This window comes from Myxine glutinosa, chromosome 12 (assembly GCF_964187855.1).
Source record: "Myxine glutinosa chromosome 12, kmMyxGlut1.1, whole genome shotgun sequence".
Lineage (NCBI taxonomy): Eukaryota > Metazoa > Chordata > Myxini > Myxiniformes > Myxinidae > Myxine > Myxine glutinosa.
Genome location: NC_136272.1, coordinates 8,997,971 through 9,018,242, shown reverse-complemented (window position 1 = coordinate 9,018,242; position 20,272 = coordinate 8,997,971). Strand labels below are relative to the sequence as shown.

Here is a 20,272-nt window from a genome sequence, read left to right as displayed (position 1 = left end):
CTTCCACTGGTATATTATATATATAAATATACATATATACACACTTTATACCCCTTTAAAAAAAAAAAAATTCATTCTAACGTGCTGGCTCAATGGCCTAAGCCCTAATGGATAAAGCATCAGACTCCTAAGCTGGGGATTGTGGGTTTGAATCCTGTCTGGGTTGAATATTATTTCCCCTTACTTTTTGACATCTTTGATATCGTCTTGAATAAAGTCTTGTATGATGAACAAATACATTTTGTTTGTTTTTAAAATGTATCTTGTGGAAAATGCCAATGGCGTAGAAAAGGCCCCTTCGTATGGGATGTGTTATGTGGCAAACTATAGAAAAGAAGGGACATTCTTGGGGGAAATTCCAGGGGCATAGAAAAGGCCCCTTTATATAAGGGTATGTGCCATGTGGCAAAGCATAGAAAAGAAGGGACATTCCACAGCTTATAGAAAATGTCGAACAACAGAAAATAAGGGACATTCAAAAGATCTCGTGTGCATGCTGTACTACTCTTGTGTTCTTAGGAGGAACCAAGTAATGCTCTAGAAAAGTTATTGTAAAGAGGTGCCAACTTGATTCATGCACCTGCATGAAGAGGTAAATGTATTGTTACGTTTGTGGGGGGGGGGGGGGGGCACCAGTGAAATACCTTGGTCCAGGTAGCATTGTATAGGATAGTGTGCCCCGAATGCTGCGACGAAGACGAAGAAGAAGGAGAACCTCCATGTAACTAAGTAGGGAATCCTTGAGGCCGGACGTCGCGTAAGGTCGTATATTTGTCTCCTTGCGAGGGGTGAAGCTATGCTAATTAGTTTGGGTTTAAGAATAATTCCCTGTATGTAAATCGCCTCTGTTTTTTCCCTTGTTTCTTATGAGACACACCACACCAGCCATGCACCCCGCACCTAAATAAACCCCATATCAAGCAACAGGTTTCAGACATTGAATGCTGCTGCTGGTGCCACCAGCCGTGTCATTGCAACACCAAGTAGGCAGGATCGTGTGGCCCAGCCCCGAGAGGTGATGATCGGTCAGGGCAATGTACTGCTACGATGGACTCTTTGATTGGAGCACGCACGGACGTCATCAGATGACGTTCGAGACCGGGGAACAAAAAGGCAAAGCGGCTGCCATTTTATTCTCTTGCGTTGGGACATTCATTGCGGGAGGCCTGCCATTTTCTCTCTCTCCGGGATGACCTTCAAAGGGAACAGTTGCATTTTCTTTCGCTTGGTACTGGCTGCGCAGTGACGTCTACTAGCTCTAAGTTTGTGGCGTCGTGATGGCCGTGCGCCATAGTTGGACTGAACGCCTCGGAGTGTAAAGCTCGGTCGGCCATTCGTCACCAGGGGTGTTAACCCCCGGGGAACACGACAGTATTTTATATGCCAGATGTAGGGTGCCCCTTTATATTAACTTTTCTCGAGTATTACCGTACATACTCGAGTACAAGACGAGCCCATGCATAAGTCGACCCCAACTTTTTGCTGAAAAAGTCGGATTTTTTCATATATCTCGTGTATAAGACGCCCCAGTTTTTTCCCGAACATATTTTCGCAGGCGCATGCTTTGCACACGAGCCAACCAACAAGCAAGACTAGAAACATCGAGAAACTACGGCAATTTTCAATGAGTAGCCTATGCATGCCGCCATCATCCATGTTTTTGTCTGGTCGTTTGTTTAGTTAGATCTTATTGCATTACAGCTTAGCGATCTGTTCACCGCTCGTGTGCGCAGCACTCGGCATTTCTAGGAATCACAAACCAGGAAGTGGTGTCCGAGTTCTCTCTCTCTCTCCCTCTTCCCTCTTCCCTCTTCCCTCTTCCTTTTGCATTCCCTCTCCCTCTCCCTCTCTCTCTATCCCTTCTGTCTATTCCCCCTCTTCCTCTTCCTCTCCCTCTCAGAATAGAGATTGTTTCACAGCAGCACTACAAAACCACTCTGTAATGCCAACGACAGAGCACAAACCGATCCAACGGCTGTCATGTGTTGTAAAATGTGTAATAAAGTAAGAGTACTGCAAATGCATGTCACATGGTATAACTTGTAGAACCCTTCAGTGTTGATAGGTAATATGATAAAAGGCAATGTCGCAATTTTTACGACGGGTGACAGGACATTGTGGCCACCCCGAAGTTTAATAAAATTATTTCATTTAAGGGTGTAGTACTGGTGAAAAATTGAGAAAACTACATAGGTACCTTTGAGAGGCCTTTACACAAAAACAGTCAAGTTAACATCTAATTTTCAGTTTTTCTTGAAAGATATAATCTTGGCTTTAACTCAGACCAGTTTCAACGCTTCTTTGTCATATTACATGCATATAATTTGCATAAATTAGACCGTCAATAAAAAACAAGGAAAAACAAAGAACACATTTCTACTTCTATCTTCTATGTCACCTATCATTCTTTTCACACAAAACTTGGTACATGTATTATACATGTGTTACTCTACTACCTGATGAGAGGATTTTGTGAAATTATGTCAAATGTTCACTAATTAGCTAATTATGCCAATTACCAGATAAAATTTGGTTGTCCTTCAATAAATCCACAATGGCTACTCCTATAAACAAAAGCCTTCATCATTTTAAAGGAAGTGATATTCTGAATATCCTGTCCAAATTTCAGCCCAAAAGAATGATGCAAATTTAAAGTTATAACAAATTTCATGCAAAATATTATATTTCTTGTAAATTGCGTGTAAAGATAACAATAATTAGGGGTACTTATATGACCTCTAATAGCATGGTTCTTGTTTATAAGACTATAAGGAAACTGTTCAGCTAAAAAAAAAAAAAAAAATCACCTGTTCACCAGTACCCAGTCAATGGCACCCATAAAAATTTACTGTCAAAATATGCTAGAATGAGTAATAATAATAATAATAATAATAATGCATTTATTTTATATAGCGCTTTTCAGGAAGCCCAAAGACGCTTTGACAGAGTGAAAAACATAATGCATAGCAAAACATAAAAACAATTGCAAAAAAAGAAGAATCAATAGGGAAATATTCAAAGCACAAAGGAGGGAGAAGGAGAGGAGATAGTCAGGGGTTAGATGCTGTGGGTTAAATGTTGAATGCAGTGTTGAACAGGTGGGTCTTGAGTGATGTTTTGAATGTGGTGAGTGAGGAGGAGTCTCTGATGGTGTGAGGTAGCGAGTTCCAGAGGGTGGGAGCAGCGATGGAGAAGGCCCTGTCCCCCCAGGATCTAAATTTGGTCCGGATGGGGGGGGGGGGGGGTCAGGAGGTTGGTACCAGCAGAGCGGAGGTTGCGGGTGGGAGTGTGTCTGGAGAGGAGGTCAGCCAGGTAGGATGGGGCCAGGTTAGGGAGGGCTTTGTAGGTCAAGAGGAGGATTTTGTACTGGATTCTCTGGGAGATGGGGAGCCAGTGAAGCTTGTAAAGGACGGGGGTGATGTGGTCACGGGTCCGGGAATGGGTGAGTAGACGGGCAGCGGAGTTCTGAATGTATTGGAGTATATTGGTGATTGTTGAGGGTGAACCATAAAGGAGGCTATTGCAGTAGTCCAGACGGGAAGTGATGAAGGCGTGGATGAGGGTTTCTGCAGCCACGGAGGAGAGGGATGGACGGAGACGGGCGATGTTTTTCAGGTGAAAGAAGGCTGTCTTTGTGATCTGTTTAGTGTATTTGTCGAAGGAGAGGGTTTGGTCAAAGATGATGCCAAGATTCCGGATGTGAGGGGAGGTGGATACTGGGAAACCGTCGATGTTGAGGGCAAAGTTATGGGTGGACTTGGTGAGCGTTTTTGGGCCAATGATGATTATTTCAGATTTATCACAGTTAAGTTTGAGGAAGTTGATTTGAAGCCAGGATTTTATTTCAGTGATGCAGTTTGTCAGGATAGAGTGGGTGGCGGTGGAGATGGACTTGGTGGAGATGAAAAGCTGGATGTCATCGGCGAAGCAGTGGAATTGGAGACCATGACGGCGGATTAAGTGACCGAGGGGGGACAGGTAAAGGATGAAGAGGAGGGGGCCAAGAACTGAACCTTGGGGGACACCTTGGGGGAGGGGAGCAGTGGGGGATTTGCAGTTATTGATGGAGATGAACTGACGTCTGTCAGAGAGGTATGATTTAATCCAAGAGAGGGCAGTGCCGGTAATGTTAAAGGTGGTTTCAAGTCGGGTGAGGAGGATGGTGTGATCGATGGTGTCAAAGGCGGCGCTGAGGTCGAGGAGGATGAGAATGTTGAGGTTGTCAGAGGAGATGAGAAGGTCGTTGGTGATTTTGAGGAGAGCAGTTTCAGTACTGTGGTTGGAGCGGAATCCGGATTGGAATGTTTCATACAGGTTATTGGCAGAGAGGTGATGTTTGAGTTGAGTGGCTACAGCGCGTTCCAAAACCTTTGACAGAAAGGGTAGGTTGGAGATGGGTCTGAAGTTATTTAGGGTGTCAGGGTTTAGTCCAGGTTTTTTCAGAATGGGGGTAACAGCAGCAATTTTGAGGGATGGTGGGACGATGCCTGTAGACAGGGAGGAGTTTATTGTTGCAATGATAAGTGGAGAGAGAGCAGGAAGGGAGGCCTTGACAAAGCTGGAGGGGATGGGGTCAAGAGTGCAGGTGGCAGTTTTCATTCCGATGAGGAGTTCAGAGAGGTCAGTAGGGGAGACTGGGGAGAATTGAGACAGGGGATGGCAGGATAAGGGGGGGCAGGTGGTTTGAGGGGGAGCGGGTGCGGCGGTGGTCAAGCTGTTGTAGATGTTTTCAATTTTGCGTTGGAAGAATGAAAGGAAGGAGATGCAGTTGTCTATTGTGAATGACTGGGTGGTGGTGTTCAGGGGGCTGAGGAGTTTGTTTATTGTAGAGAAGAGTGCTTTTGGGTTTCCGGAGCCAGAGTGGATAATTTGAGAGTAGTAGGCGGAGCGGGCGCGGGAGAGGGCATCTTTATAGTGTTGTATGTGGTCCTTGTAGGCCTGGGAGTGAACTGTGAGACCTGTTTTATTGCGGAGTCTTTCAAGTTGGCGAGCACGAGTTTTCATCAGGCGGAGTTCAGGGGTAAACCAGGGAGCAGAATGGGTGAAAGAAGCTGTTTTGGTTTTTATAGGCACAAGTTGGTCAAGGCAGGAGGAGAGAGTGTGGTTGTAGTAGTCAGTGAGGTCAGAAGGGGTGTGGAGGTCAACGAAGGGAGAAGTGGACATTTTTTCAGAGAGGGTCGATGAGAATGAGGTAGGTGAAAGAGCGTTTAGCTTACGGAAGTTGATAGTGCGATAATGCCTTGGTGCTGGGGTGGGGATGTTGATGGTCAGAGTGATGGCTAGGTGGTCAGAGAGAGTGAGGTCGGAGCCAGAGAGGTGGTGCAAAATTAGTCCAGTAGAGCAGACAAGGTCCAAAATGTGACCACGGTTATGGGTAGGAAAGTTGACATGTTGAGTGAGGTTAAAGCAGGTGAGTAAATCAGTGAAGTCAGTGGTTAGCGTGGAGTCAGTGGAGTCCATGTGGATATTGAAATCACCAAGGAGGAGGATTGAGGGGGAGAGGGAACATAGCTGGGTCAGAAAGTAGGAGAAGTCAGACAGGAATGATGGGTGTGGTTTGGGAGGGCGGTAGACAACAGCCATGACTGACTGTGTGTGACCAGAGAGTTTAAAAGCCAGGTGTTCAAATGATGGAGCAGATGAGATGGAGATGAGGTTGGTCTTGATGTCTTGTCGGTGAATAACGGCAATTCCACCACCTCGGCCCTCCGAGCGTGGTTTATTGATGTAAGAATATCCATTGGGTGTGGTGAGGTTGAGTGTGTAGTAGTCCAGTGGTTGTTGGCCAGGTACAACCTCGTATTTAAATTTAAATTAAATTATCTGTTATTTAAAGTATTTAAATTATCTCTGTTTAAGCCAAAAATGTAATATCGTAGGTGAAAATAATGATGTCTTGGCCTCCCCCACCCCCCATCCCACTCCATTACTGTATTTCATATGGGAAAATTTGATTTGATTTAAGTCGTTTCGATTTAAGTCACAGTTTTCAAGAACGCATCTAAAATGTAAATCCAGGTATCCCTGCACAGTGTGTGTATGTGTGTGTGTATATATATATATAAACAAACGGGTACGTTTGTTCCATACCCAGTCAATGGCAAATCTGCATATGGCGATCCGCGAATTTCACGTTTAGAAAGTATAAACCGTCACGACATTTCGTCATTCACTTGAACTCGATATCTTTTTTAATTCCAAACAGCATAACTCCAATCACAAATTAAATAGCATTAATATAAAAAATAAAACTTTTAACAACATTCATGACATAAACAAATATTTAAATCCTGATGTGAAGTTCCGTACGGGTGGGTAAACACAATTATGAATTCAAAATCGTAATTGTATTCACTCAATTCCAATCATCAATTGATACTTTAACAAAATGCTGTTTTAAATGACGGTTGTATTGGGATATTATCAAACCCGCTCATTGCCGTAATCTGTCCACTTCCGCATTTGAGGCAGGTCAGGATTTTCCTCAATTCTGCAATGAAATGTACATGAAATACTGTTCAGCCGTTTTTAATTTTCATGTCATGTTCTTTTGGTGAATTATCGTAGGATTTTACTGCAGGGGTTCCAGGAAATCGTTGCGATCGGTGCAGCCGTTTTTGCGGTACCTGGGACAATAACGTTATGCGGGAGTCCAAACCTGAACATGCTGGAGACCAAAGCTGAAATTGGAAAAACAATATAGCCTATTTTACTCCAGGGGATCCCAGGATTACCCACCCAAAATATCGTTGCGATTGGTTCAGCCGTTTTTGCGGTACCTGGGAACGGACGGACGGACAAACAGACATTTGGTGAATTATTGTAAGATGGATGGGCATACTTTGTTTGGCATTCTATGAAGTCTGTTAACTATGCTTGGAATGGGATGAAGTACTCTGCCATGGCTTAACAATCACTTGCTCTCTTCCAGCAAAAACTTGAAGCTGAGTTACAGCAGATCGAGGAGAGGCATGTGGGCAAGAAACGGCGGTTCTTGGATAGCACTGCGAGGTTCAATGCCGAGGTTGATCGGGTGAGGCCCAGGATTATGGTCTATAAAAGATGTGCAAAAGGCTCAACATCTGTCATGTAATGGAGAAGTTTTTTTTTTTTAGACCTTTATATTTGTCCTTGGCCTTCAACCTTGTTGAGATTTTATTATGAAATAACAATCTTGAAAATTCACAACTTGTCAGATTGTTTACTGTTCCTTTGCCCAGCTGTGCAGCAGAAAAGTGCAAGTGGACTTGGTCAAGGTGAGAGATGGAGCAGACAGAATAACAGGAAATGCAGAGGTGGGACAGGAAGATGTAGAACAATCTTCAAAGCCCTCCGCTTCCTCACAGGTCGGCTGTGCCGACCACTCCACACCACACCACTCAAACATCTGTTTTGCTTCACTTTTCGGCCTCTCATCACTCAAGCTGAAAATTGCATACAAACTACGCCATTATTGTTCAACAGTTCTTCAAGTGCTCATCTGTCGGTGTTTTTCATGCTATTGCCAGGGAGAGAATTCTGAAGATCCAATGCAGATGAACACAGGTACCAAAAATGAGGTTGTGGCTGCAACCGGAGCAATAGCTGAATCGGCACTTGAGACCGAGTCAGAGACTGGGATTGGAGCTGGAACCGGGTCTTCTAATGACGGTTCCAATGCTGAGCCTTCCCACGCTGCAAAAGGTAACCCACGTAGGCCCAACCTAGTGCCGCATAGAAAGACAGAGTCCGGCTAACTCGCTAGCAGGCGCCATCTTGCCTACGAAGCGAGCGCGAGCAGTGACCGCGTGCTAGTAGTGCGAGATAGGTGCTGATCTGTGCAAGATAGGAACCCCAAATTTGGGGTTCCAAACAAATCAACCAACGACCATGTTCGCCACTATAATCAATATTATATTCAGCAAGACGGAATGTAGTATAATAACCACATTTAGAGGCCATTTTTCCCCGCAAAGCGGGGGTTGGCCTTTTTCGGGGACCGTGGTTGTTGTTGTTTTTCGGTCCCCTTTTTGAAGCAATGTTTTACAGCTGGATGCCCTTCCTGCCGCCAACCCTTTTTGTCGCCTTTTACGACAAGCAGGGAATTACCAGTGAACTGGTACTCAATTAGCCGACCTTGGAAGGATGACAGGCTGAGTCAACCCCCTGGCGTTAATTCAGCGATCGACCGGGATTCGAACCCAGGATCCTGGGATCCTAAGCCGGCACCCTAACCGCTAGCCCAACACCAGGCTAGTATAAGCAGGCTAGTATCAGCAGGAATGTCGTATAAGCAGGACATTTCAAATGCAATGAAAGAAATGATGAATGATCAGAGCATTTGAGCCAAATAGATTGCATTTACCCTCCCATAACTCGGAGCCGTGTCGGCATCCGCCGAGTTTTACTGTAGTTGGTTTATAACAATATCGAGTTGCGATACAACATTCAAATATATCACGAAACACGAAAGAACGATCAGAATTAGCTAATTAGCTACTTAACGAACACAAATACGAGTAAGCAGAGGGGAACCATCCAACTCTGCAGTTTCGCTGTCCAAATTGAACATTTGCCCTTGTTACAGGGAACCTGTGCATTATCCGGCCTCGTCCTGGTCGACCAGAGCAGCCCCATGCTGCACAGCATACCATAATTCCATCAACATCGAGCGAAATCTTGTATAACATGCCACTTATGTTAAAATCCGAGCCTGGAAGTCACTGGCTTGGGAGGCAAAATGGCTCCATGGAGACCACCTGATGGGGAATGACCAATCACACAGTCGGATCGCCAAATGGATTACATTTAGTCTTTAAAAGAGCAGAACAATAGATGGCCAGACTCTCTCTATATACAGCACTGGCCCAACCTTCCTGATCTCGTTGCCTCGTCGGTTGTCCATGCCAAAGTTTCTCCCAGATTCTCAAGTGATATACATATATATACACATCATTTGTGAATCTCCTGTCTAACGTCAGGCGAAGTAGTATTTGTGATTTTTCTGGGATTATGAAAATACATTTCACTTCCTTCGTTCAATGGGTGCTTTGTCGTTCAATGGGTGCTTTGGAATCTTTAACATCTGTCGGAATAACTGAACTAGTACCATATTGGTCAGGACTGTTTTTTTTTAGATCCAAAATCTAAGAATGGAATTATTCCTTCCATTAATGCATTATTGGAACAGGATCAAATTATGGATTTGGCCTGCTGGTTGCATCACTGCTGAGATGTGGCTGTCCTGCTGTTGCAGTACCCCTACACTTTAGTCCAGGAATTTGAAATATGGCCAGGGTGTCAGCACCTAATGACGTCCCTTGTTATTTTTTTTTTCCAAAAGAGACCAGAGAATCCTATACCACAGAAAAAACATACCCCAGCGATTCCTATTGAATAGGACATTCGACCTAAACCGCTTGTGAAGGTGGTACATGCCTTAATGTACATTCATTATTTAAATTCATTCAACAGGATGAATTTGTAGTCAGGTCGAGGATCAAACTCAGATTCGAGAATTCAAATGAGGGTTTTCTCCGACTGAGCTATCCTGGCTACCAACCATATAATGTGATATGTTGTATAGAAGAGTAATTAAATTGTGTCTATAATCCAAAGTCCTGGATACTGAATGTGATTCCCAGCTCGTGGCTCACCCTAATCCTTTATCTCCCTTTTAGATTCTGGGACAGAAACTGCTGGAGGAGAGAACACTGATGAGGAAGAGGACATTGAGGAAGAAGATGAGGAAGAAGAAGAAGAGAGAGAACGTAGGCCGAAGATACCTGATGGTGATTCCGGGTGTGTTCAAAGCATGATCAGGGCTAGTCGTAAGAAGACCAGTGGGGATGGGCAGATGAGGGAGAGAGTGGACGATGTGTTAGATGATACGTTTGAAACTCAGGCGGAGTAAGGAGAATTGGAGTTTTGGAAATTGTTGCTTTGCGAGTACATGCTCTTTTTACCAAATATGAATTTCTACATTGGGTTGGAAAGAAATTTTAAGTCTGCAAACCACACATCCTTTTAGATAACCCTTTTGTGATTGGATACTTGTTTGGTTTTTCCCAAATACTATATTATGAAATGGCACAGAGAGCTCATAAAATGTTCTGTCTTAGAAAATATTGCATTTGCACTTCAGAACTTCACATTTTCTGCCATATGTTTGGAAGCCCAATACAAAATGTTCCTCCAATTCTATATTCACTCAAAACATGCCCCCACCACTATTTTCGTTCAAAATGTGCCCCATCTCTATATTAGTTCAAAATGTTCCCCCCACCTCTATATTAGTTCAAAATGTGCCCCCCACCTTTATATTCGTTCAAAACGTGCTCCGCCCACCTTTATATTCATTAAAAACATGCCCCACATTTATATTTGTTCAAAACGTTCCCCCCCCCCCACCCCCACCTTTATAATCGTTCAAAACGTGCTCCGCCCCACATTTATATTCGTTAAAAACATGCCACACGTTCATATTTGTTCAAAACCTCCCCCACCCCACCTTTATATTTGTTCAAAACGTGCTCCGCCCAAATATAATCGTTCAAAATGTGCTCTGCCCCACTTTTATATTCATTAAAAACATGCCCCACATTTATATTTGTTCAAAACGTGCCCCCCACCTTTATATTCGTTAAAAACGTGCCCCACCATTATATTTCTTCAAAACGTGCCCCCCACCTTTATAATCGTTCAAAACGTGTTCCGCCCCACCTTTATATTCGTTAAAAACATGCCCCATATTTATATTTGTTCAAAACTTGCCCCATGCCTTTATATTAGTTCAAATCATGCTCCGCCTCACCTTTATATTCGTTAAAAACATGCCCACATTTATATTCGTTCAAAATATACCCAACCCACCTTTATATTCGTTAAAAACATGCCCCACATTTATATTCGTTCAAAATATACCCAACCCACCTTTATATTCGTTAAAAACATGCCCCACATTTATATTTGTTCAAAACGTGCTCTGCCCCACCTTTATATTGGTTCAAATCGTGCTCCGCCCCCACCTTTATATGTGTTAAAAACATGCCCCACATTTATATTCATTCAAAATGTGCCCCACATTTATATTGGTTCAAATCGTGCTCCGCCCCACCTTTTATATTCGTCAAAAACATGTCCCACATTTATATTCGTTCAAAATATGCCCAACCCACCTTTATATTCGTTAAAAACATGCCCCACATTTATATTCGTTCAAAATATGCCCAACCCACATTTATATTCGTTCAAAACATGCCCCGCCCCACATTTATATTTGTGCAAAACATGCCCTGCCCCACTATTATATTCGTTCAAAACATGCCCCGCCCCACCTTGAAATTCGTTCAAAACGTGCCCTGCCCCACCTTGGAATTCGTTCAAAACGTGCCCGCCCCACATTTATATTCGTTCAAAACGTGCCCCGCCCCACCTTGGAATTCGTTCAAAACATGCCCCACCCCACATTTATATTCATTCAAAACATGCCCCGCCCCACCTTGGAATTCGTTCAAAACATGCCCAGCCCCACCTTGGAATTTGTTTAAAACATGCCCCGCCCCACATTTATATTGGGTCCAAACATGCCCCGCCCCACATTTATATTCGTTCAAAACGTGCCCCGCCCCACATTTATATTCGTTCAAAACGTGCCCCGCCCCACCTTGGAATTCGTTCAAAACATGCCCAGCCCCACCTTGGAATTTGTTTAAAACATGCCCCGCCCCACATTTATATTGGTTCAAAACATGCGCCGCCCCACATTTATATTGTTCAAAACATGCCCCGCCCCACATTTATATTCGTTCAATACGTTCCCCACCCCACCTTGGAATTCGTTCAAAACGTTCCCCGCCCCACATTTATATTAGTTCAAAACGTGCCCCACCCCACCTTGAAATTCGTTCAAAACGTGCCCCGCCCCACCTTGGAATTCGTTCAAAACGTGCCCCACCCCACCTTGGAATTCGTTCAAAACGTGCACCACCCCACATTTATATTCGTTCAAAATGTGCCCCACCCCACCTTGAAAGTCGTTCAAAACGTGCCCCGCCCTACATTTATATTCGTTCAAAATGTGCCCCACCCCACCTTGAAAGTCGTTCAAAACGTGCCCCACCCCACCTTGAAAGTCGTTCAAAACGTGCCCCACCCCACATTTATATTCGTTCAAAATGTTCCCTACCCCACCTTGAAATTCGTTCAAAACGTGCCCCACCCCACCTTGAAAGTCGTTCAAAACGTGCCCCGCCCCACATTTATATTCGTTCAAAATGTGCCCCACCCCACCTTGAAAGTCGTTCAAAACGTGCCCCACCCCACCTTGAAAGTCGTTCAAAACGTGCACCACCCCACATTTATATTCGTTCAAAATGTGCCCCACCCCACCTTGAAAGTCGTTCAAAACGTGCACCACCCCACATTTATATTCGTTCAAAATGTGCCCCACCCCACCTTGAAAGTCGTTCAAAACGTGCCCCGCCCTACATTTATATTCGTTCAAAATGTGCCCCACCCCACCTTGAAAGTCGTTCAAAACGTGCCCCACCCCACCTTGAAAGTCGTTCAAAACGTGCCCCACCCCACATTTATATTCGTTCAAAATGTTCCCCACCCCACCTTGAAAGTCGTTCAAAACGTGCCCCACCCCACCTTGAAAGTCGTTCAAAACGTGCCCCGCCCCACATTTATATTCGTTCAAAATGTGCCCCACCCCACCTTGAAAGTCGTTCAAAACGTGCCCCACCCCACCTTGAAAGTCGTTCAAAACGTGCACCACCCCACATTTATATTCGTTCAAAATGTGCCCCACCCCACCTTGAAAGTCGTTCAAAACGTGCCCCACCCCACCTTGAAAGTCGTTCAAAACATGCCCCGCCCCACATTTATATTCGTTCAAAACATGCCCACCCCACATTTATATTCGTTCAAAAGGTGCCCCGCCCCCCCCCCTTGGAATTTGTTCAAAACGTGCTTCACCCTCACCTTGGAATTCGTTCAAAACGTGCTCCGCCCCACCTTTATATTGGTTCAAAACATGCTTTGCCCCTTCGTTTTTGGTTATAACACCCTGCCTCGTTTTTGTTTGTCACGTGTTTGCCTTTAATTTTTACCTAAAACTACCCTCCACTTCATTTTATTTAAAAAGCACCTATCAACCCCCACCCCCCCCCCCCCCACCTCCCCTTCCTCCACGTTTTTGTTTGTCACCTAGACTCCCTTGATTTTTGCATAAAACGTCTCTCCTCCCTTTTTGAATGTGCCCCCACCCCTTCGTGTTTGTTTAAAACGTGGCCCCATGCTCACATTTTCCCAGTAAAAAATCAGCACCAGTTATTTATCCCTTGTTCGTGTAATTAATAATTAATTAACAGACTAACATTGCACCAAAGTATTGCGGTGGAGTCGATTTGTCTGGCATGCAATGGATTTTGTCTCCTTGTCGAGGAACATGTACAACCTGAGCTAGTGGTGGGGTGTGTCAGAGTAGAGATGAAAACCGGTTGTATCCAAACAAACAATGTGAAGGCTTGGTAATTAATGGGCCCCATGTTTCTTTGAACCTCAGCATGCACTCTCCAGGGCGGTGCACTTGACTTGAAACCCCCCACTCCCTCCGGTGTATGGTTGTTGTTGTTTTACCCTATAGGAAGTTGTCTTATTGCTGTATATTAGAATCCCGTGTGTGTTCTTGTTTTAACATCGTGAGCATCATAACTAAATCAACGCAGTCTATTTCTGAGCAAGGTGTAACGAGACATATGGGCCACCCTGCAGAGACAATCTTTTCAAATGAAGAAGAGTCCTGAAATCTGCAACCTCATGTCCTATGTAGTAGTTTGTGAATTATTTAGATTGTCATTGGTTATGTACATTAATCTGATGTACACTACCACGTTCATTGACATTTGCCTCGACCCTAGTATTTCGTGATATTTTACACAGTTCTGTGATTTGCAATCTTAACAAACTGTGGCAAACACCATATGTTTGAATGTGTTTACTCATACCTACCACTTTGTGTGATGCGAGGTAGTCGTTTTGAAACCTTTACTTGGTTCCACAACAATTGTTGCCACAACTTCAGCAATCGAAGGCGGTTTTCGTGCACACGGTCACCTGTGGCCTGTTTGCGGAGTATCCTTTTGGTTGCCGTTTTATCTGTGGTTATGGCTTGTTTATTTTAAAACGGTCGTGTGCCAAGTAGGCCAAAAAAGAAAAAACCGCCATTCATTGAGGGCAAAAATGGACCAAAAATAGGCAAAAGCTGATCTTTCCAGAAACCCGACGCACAACTACGGAAGGGACTTCTTGGGTCACAATTTAATTTTGCCAAAATACTTCCACACAGGAAGCCTGCCAATCTAACCTGGGTTTGATTCCCGACTATAAATGATCACAAAGCGAGTCGTCCCACGGATGGACGTTAAACGGGCATCCCGTCTGCCGGTATTCCTTGGTGGACGTAAAAGACTTGGGCCAAAACTTTCCCAACCGACCCAACAAGGTGGGAATAATAGTAGTAATAGTAATAGTAGTAGTAGTAGTAGTAGTAGTAGTAGTAGTAGTAAGCCTGGTCGTGTAGAATGCTCTGCCATTTAAAAAATGCACTTCTAAGCATCCACTTCACTGTCCATCCTGAGAGCATACTTGGACATGCAGCACCACCGAGGTTTCTGCAAGTGTAGTATGGTCGTTTATTTTTAAATTTTTTACATTTTATTTGTTCTTCTCATTCGTTTAAACCCATTGTGTTGACGTGATGATTGATATGCACTGACACGAGGAGGTCCAATCACCAAAAGGTCGTGTTGTGAGATTGTGCGAGATGACGCGCGACGTCGATGTCCAGTGAGGATGTGAAACGTCCTTTGGTGTATTTTTTCCATCCTGGGAGTTTAGTTGCGTGTCTGCATGTGTGATTATTGCTCATTGCCAAAATGACGTTTTTGCGGCACTGATGTGCGCGCACGGTGCTTCTGTGTTTGGTGATGTGGTTTCACGTGGTTGTGGGTTCTTCGGTCTTCTCATGCTTGCATGCCCCGTGACCTTGAGCTTCAATATCAAGGAAAGGGTTTTACATCTTTATAACTGTTTCCACTTTGAAGCGTCCATTATTTCCCTTTTTATGTTTGTATTTTATATTTGAGCCATCTTTACCCCTTTCTTTTACATTCTGTGGCTTAGACTGAGCTCAGATTATGGACATTTATATTTTTTCTGCACATCGTTTATACTGTTCCCACTCCCCCACCATGTGACTGAGAATAAAACTTCCATTAATATGTTATTTGGTTGTTTTTCACCTCACACCTCCACATTTTGGGTATCAGCATGGGCTTACCAAAGGTAAGTCTTGCCTAACAAATCTGTTAGAGTTCTATGAAGCAGTTTCTGATTGGGTGGATGAGGGAATAGCAGTGGACGTAGTATATACACTGAACAGCAATAGAAACGTCACTTCATAAAAATAATACCTGAACATTTCCCATAGAAATATCAATGCATTTCGTTCAGATATCTTGTTATTTACATTAGTCTGTATCTAAATTTAATCCTAACTACCGACAGTGGTGCACACGTGGATAAAAACAGGTCACCAAAACGCAGGGAAAAAAACGACCACGGTACAAAGTCGTGCATGACTCCCATGGAAATCAAAATGCACGTGCGTCTCCTTGTGACTTTCCCTATAAAAGGCACCCCAAAATGTCTGTTCATCATTCGTGTTTCGATGCCAGCACCATGCCCAGACTTACGAGGATTCAGAGAGACCAGGCTATTGGAAGATTGCATGATGGACAGACTGCACGAATGGTTGCCAATGCTTTCCATGTTAACGTGAGAACCATCTACAGGTTACAGGAACGATACCAGGCCACCAACAGCACCGATGACCGCCCACGCAGTGGCAGACCGAGGGTAACAACACCACGACAGGATCGACAGATTGTGCGTCATCACATCCAAGATCGCTTTACCAGGGCTACAGAAACTGCAAGACAAACAGTTGGAACCCACCAGAGACACATTAGTGGTGATACAGTCCGTCGACGTTTGAGGAACAGGGATGTCCGTTGTCACAGGCCGTATCGTGGCCCCATTCTTACAGCTCGACACTGCCGTGACCGACTACAGTGGGCTACACAGCATCAAAATTGGCCTTATCAGCAGTGGAGAACTGTTCTTTTCTCAGACGAAAGCCGATACTGTGTTTCCACGGCAGATGTCAGAGTGAGAGTTTGGCGTAGACGTGGGGAACGCTACTCAGATGACTGTGTGATGGAAAGAGACTCGTGGGGTGGTCCAAACATCATGGTATGGGGTGCTATTGCTCTCAATCACAAAGTCGGTCCTGTGGTGTTCCAGAATATTGGTCCAGGAAGAGGCAGTGGTGTCACAGCTGCTCGCTACATCGATCAAGTCCTCAGACCTCACGTTGTGCCACATTTTGGACGTCACGGAAATCATGTCTTCCAGCAGGACAACGCCCGTGCCCACACTGCCAGAGCAACAAGGGACTTCCTGCAACAGAATGGCATCCAACCCATGCACTGGCCTGTGCCCAGCCCCGATTTAAACCCGATAGAGCACTTGTGGGACGAGGTTCAACGAAGACTGAATGGCGTTCGACCAAGGCCGACAACTGCAGCTCAACTCAGTCAGGCGTTTCTCAGAGTGTGGGCCCAAGTGACAAATGCCTTCATCAACCGATTAATCCACTCCATGTACAGACGATGTATGGCTGTCATCAACGCTCACGGGGGTCACACAAGATACTGATTTTGACCTCCCTTGTTCTCACCTGCTCTTGTGTTTTTCTTATTCAGAACATTTCACATTATTGTTTGAACTGTGGTCGCCATACCTGTAATGTTTCATGTTGATCCTAAATCTCAATTCGTGTTGATCATGACTTGAAAACAAAGACTCCTAAATATTGATTCTGACTGACGTTTCTTTTGCTGTTCAGTATATATATAGGGTTTAAGAAGGTATGTCATCACAAGATACCACATTGGTGGTTGTTAACCAAGGTGAGGGCTTGTGGAGTGGCTGGTCAGTTGGCTACCTGGATTGGAAACTGCATTAGTGAGTTTCAGGATGTCTTGCTGGGAGGATGTAAGTTGTGGGGAACCTCAGGGGTCGGCACGAGGACCATTATTAATCATCATTTACATCAACGATTTGGGTTGTGGGGTGAAGAGTGGGATTTTCAAATTTGCAGATGACACAAAGATTGGAGGCAAGGTAGAGAGTAGAAAGGATGTTGATTCAATTCAGGAAAGTATTGATACTTGCATAGATTGGGGAATATTCAATGTTTTCTATGCAGCGCTTTCAGAGATAAAGAGGTGCAAAGTTTTTCGGTTTTTCAAAGATGGCGCCCGTACCACGTGGCCTATGACGTTAGAATGATCATTCAAAAATTCTACAGGTGGAGTTGCACCTATGGTGAAAATTTCCTGTCAATCGGACCAACGGTTGCAGAGAAAATCATTTATTCTGTGCGGACAAACAAACAGACGGACAGACAAATGGAATCAAATGCAATACCCTCTCCTCTGGCGAGGGTGACTAGACTGCACTCCCATTCAGTGTGTACAAATCAGATGGACACATTAGAAAGCTTGTCCGCCATCACCATTCCGGGCATATGAGTTCGGAGAACCCGGATGTGCCTGGATGAGGTAAAAATTGAGATAATTAAGTCATATAAATAAATGTGTCCCCCACCATGTCCACGTACTTACATTTGTGTTATGTTAACAAAAGCTTCCCAAAACTAGTCTGACTTTTCACCAGGTAAATGAAACTTGTTTTAGATCACTTGGACTTTGTAAACAGTCTGTAAACAGTTCAGTCATTATTGCTTGAACCAAACACACAATTTGGATGAAACTTGGCCACACGCTTCATCATCCCGGATGTACCAAAGTTTGTTCACGACATTAAAAAAAAATCATGGTCTCAGGGGTCTGTGGGGGGTTTGAGTGACTTGCTCCTGATCCAGGTGAGCTTCCGGACCCGCAGTCCTATTCCTGAGTTATTCATTTTAATGTTGAACTCGTGATTTAACCAACTCGTCGATTGTTGGATTAAACAATGTTGATGTTACTCATTGTACGAGGACGGTTATCTTTAACATGGTCATGGCCCAGTAGTGTTACTTTACTAACTCGTTAAAGTTTGACGTTATATACTCCATGATGTTATGTACTCTACTACACTACTCTACTTACTTGTTAAAGGAATTTCACTGTTTCTCCTCCTTCGGTTGGTACAACCATAGCAAGCGCAGTTTTCCGTCATCTCCAAAGTACTTGAGATGCAATTTTGCCCGGAACGATGATGGCGGACAAGCTGTCAAATGTGGCCATGATTTAATGTAACGATGCCCTCTAGAGGTTGGAATGATCATCTATGGATAGGAATGTATTGAGGGCTCCATCTGTAACGTGTGTGCAGTTTTGGTCACCACGACTCAGGAAGAACGTAGCTGCCATAGAGAGGATTCTTTGTAGGGTGACTCGATAGATTCCGGGCCCAGCTATACACTGCTGTGAGGAACGGCTGAAGGAGACAGGACTTTATACGTTAGAAAGGAGTCGGTTACGAGGGGATATGATGGAGATGTTTAAGATAATGAAGAGTGTGGATAAAATAAGTGAAGAACGTTTTCAGGTTTTCCATCTTTCAGGGCGACAGCGAGGATGTCAAAAAGTGAATGTGCTGTGGGTTTCTCCCACATAAACAAACTGGAACGGCACTCAGTAGAGAGCATACCTCTGCCAGGTGAACAATTTACGTTTTGTATACCAGAGTAGACCAGAAAATCACAATACAGAATCATATTTCATCAAAATAATCCGTCCATAACTTTTTGAGATATCCTGCTATGTATCGTTTTTGGCCCAATCTCCCAATGGTGAAGAATCACTTAAAAATTAAATAATACTCATATCTGAATCCATATTCAGAGCTTCACCAAAATCGAATAGGTTCTTCCTTGTCAGACACTCAACCGGTCCACCAAGTTTCGTCCAAATCCGTCCACAACTTTTTGAGATATCCTGCTATATATTGTTTTTGGCCCAATCTCCCAATGGTGAAGAAGCACTTTAAAAATTATAGTAGCCGGAACCGGATCTGGATCTTCACCAAAATCTAATGATTTCGTCCTTGTCACATACGCTACATCTCTGCCATACTTCGTCCGAATCTGTCCACAACATTTTGAGATATCTTGTTCACAGACAAACAGACAAGACGTCATGTGGAGCACGATACTTGCAAACCCCCCCCCCCCCAAAAAGGTTTCCATCGATCCAGCAAATTGTCCATTTCATCAAGATTAAAATTGACGATCTTGATCAAAGCTCGGATCAACAGGATGAAAAGTGACGATTTTTCAGATGAAAATTGATGATTTAAGAAGTTTCACCTTGAGTTGACCTTTTGACCTCAAAAGTAGTTGGTTTTCCTATTTAGTGACTCAATGTGCAAATGCTGTTCAATTTTCAAATTGATCGGATGAAAAATGGCAATTTTATAAATTTGACCTCCAGATGACCTTTGACCTCAAAATCAATAGACTTCTCAATTGTGACGACCTCTACAACTTGGTGAAGTTTCCAGACGATCGGTTTAGAATTGTGACCTGAAGGTGTGTGGCAAACAGAATAACAAACGCAACCGACCATTGATCTTGTACTTGAAAAATCTTGGACATTTTGCAAGTAACAAACAGACAGACAGAGGTGACAACGTAACCTCCGCTCACCTTCGGTGGCGGAGGTAACTCCAATGGTACTCAGTAGAGAGCATACCTCCGCCATGATGAACAATTTATGTTTTGTATCGCACCGATAGGGTAAAGATGTGACTGATACTGATAGGCTCATTTCAAACTAGAACCTGAGGGGAACGGAGAAGTGGCCCCAGAGGAATGTGGCTCCAGACCGAACACCTGGTCAGCGGAATGATAGGAAAAAGCTTAGGGATGAAATGCAGAGAAGGAGGAGAGATGGAGAAGAAAACCAGATTATATATCAGGGAAGAATCCAAGTGAAGAAGACACCTCGTGGTTAGCAAGAATGTGACAGGAAAGGGACAGGTGAACATGCCAGTAAACCTGAAGCACCTGTGCGAACAGACAGTAACTCAGCAGCAAATGAGGAGGCACTTGGTCCATGTCCACAAGCAACAGAAGGTAGAGCTGGTCCTCGAGCACCCGGCAGTGTTTCATTCACACAAGCGTCAGGGAGTGGGCCCAGAAATGAAGTGTTGG

The 20,272-nt window shown here is 44.1% G+C and overlaps 1 protein-coding gene across 5 annotated transcripts in view; it reads left to right on the top strand.

Annotated features, from left to right (window-relative positions):
* Nucleotides 1–16,036, top strand: part of LOC137438246 (SWI/SNF-related matrix-associated actin-dependent regulator of chromatin subfamily E member 1) — a 76,965-nt gene extending 60,929 nt beyond the window's left edge. For 3 of the 5 annotated variants that reach the window (XM_068133337.2, XM_068133333.2, XM_068133332.2), the window contains 4 exons: nucleotides 6,932–7,033; nucleotides 7,221–7,346; nucleotides 7,509–7,683; nucleotides 9,660–10,040. In XM_068133337.2, the coding sequence (XP_067989438.1) occupies nucleotides 6,932–7,033; nucleotides 7,221–7,346; nucleotides 7,509–7,683; nucleotides 9,660–9,892 (636 nt within the window). In that variant the 3' untranslated portion in view covers nucleotides 9,893–10,040. Of the gene's footprint in view, nucleotides 1–6,931; nucleotides 7,034–7,220; nucleotides 7,347–7,508; nucleotides 7,684–9,659; nucleotides 10,041–15,839 lie in introns of those variants that run through there. The other 2 variants (XM_068133335.2, XM_068133334.2) reach the window with 2 other exon arrangements.
* Nucleotides 16,037–20,272: the final 4,236 nt, after the last annotated feature.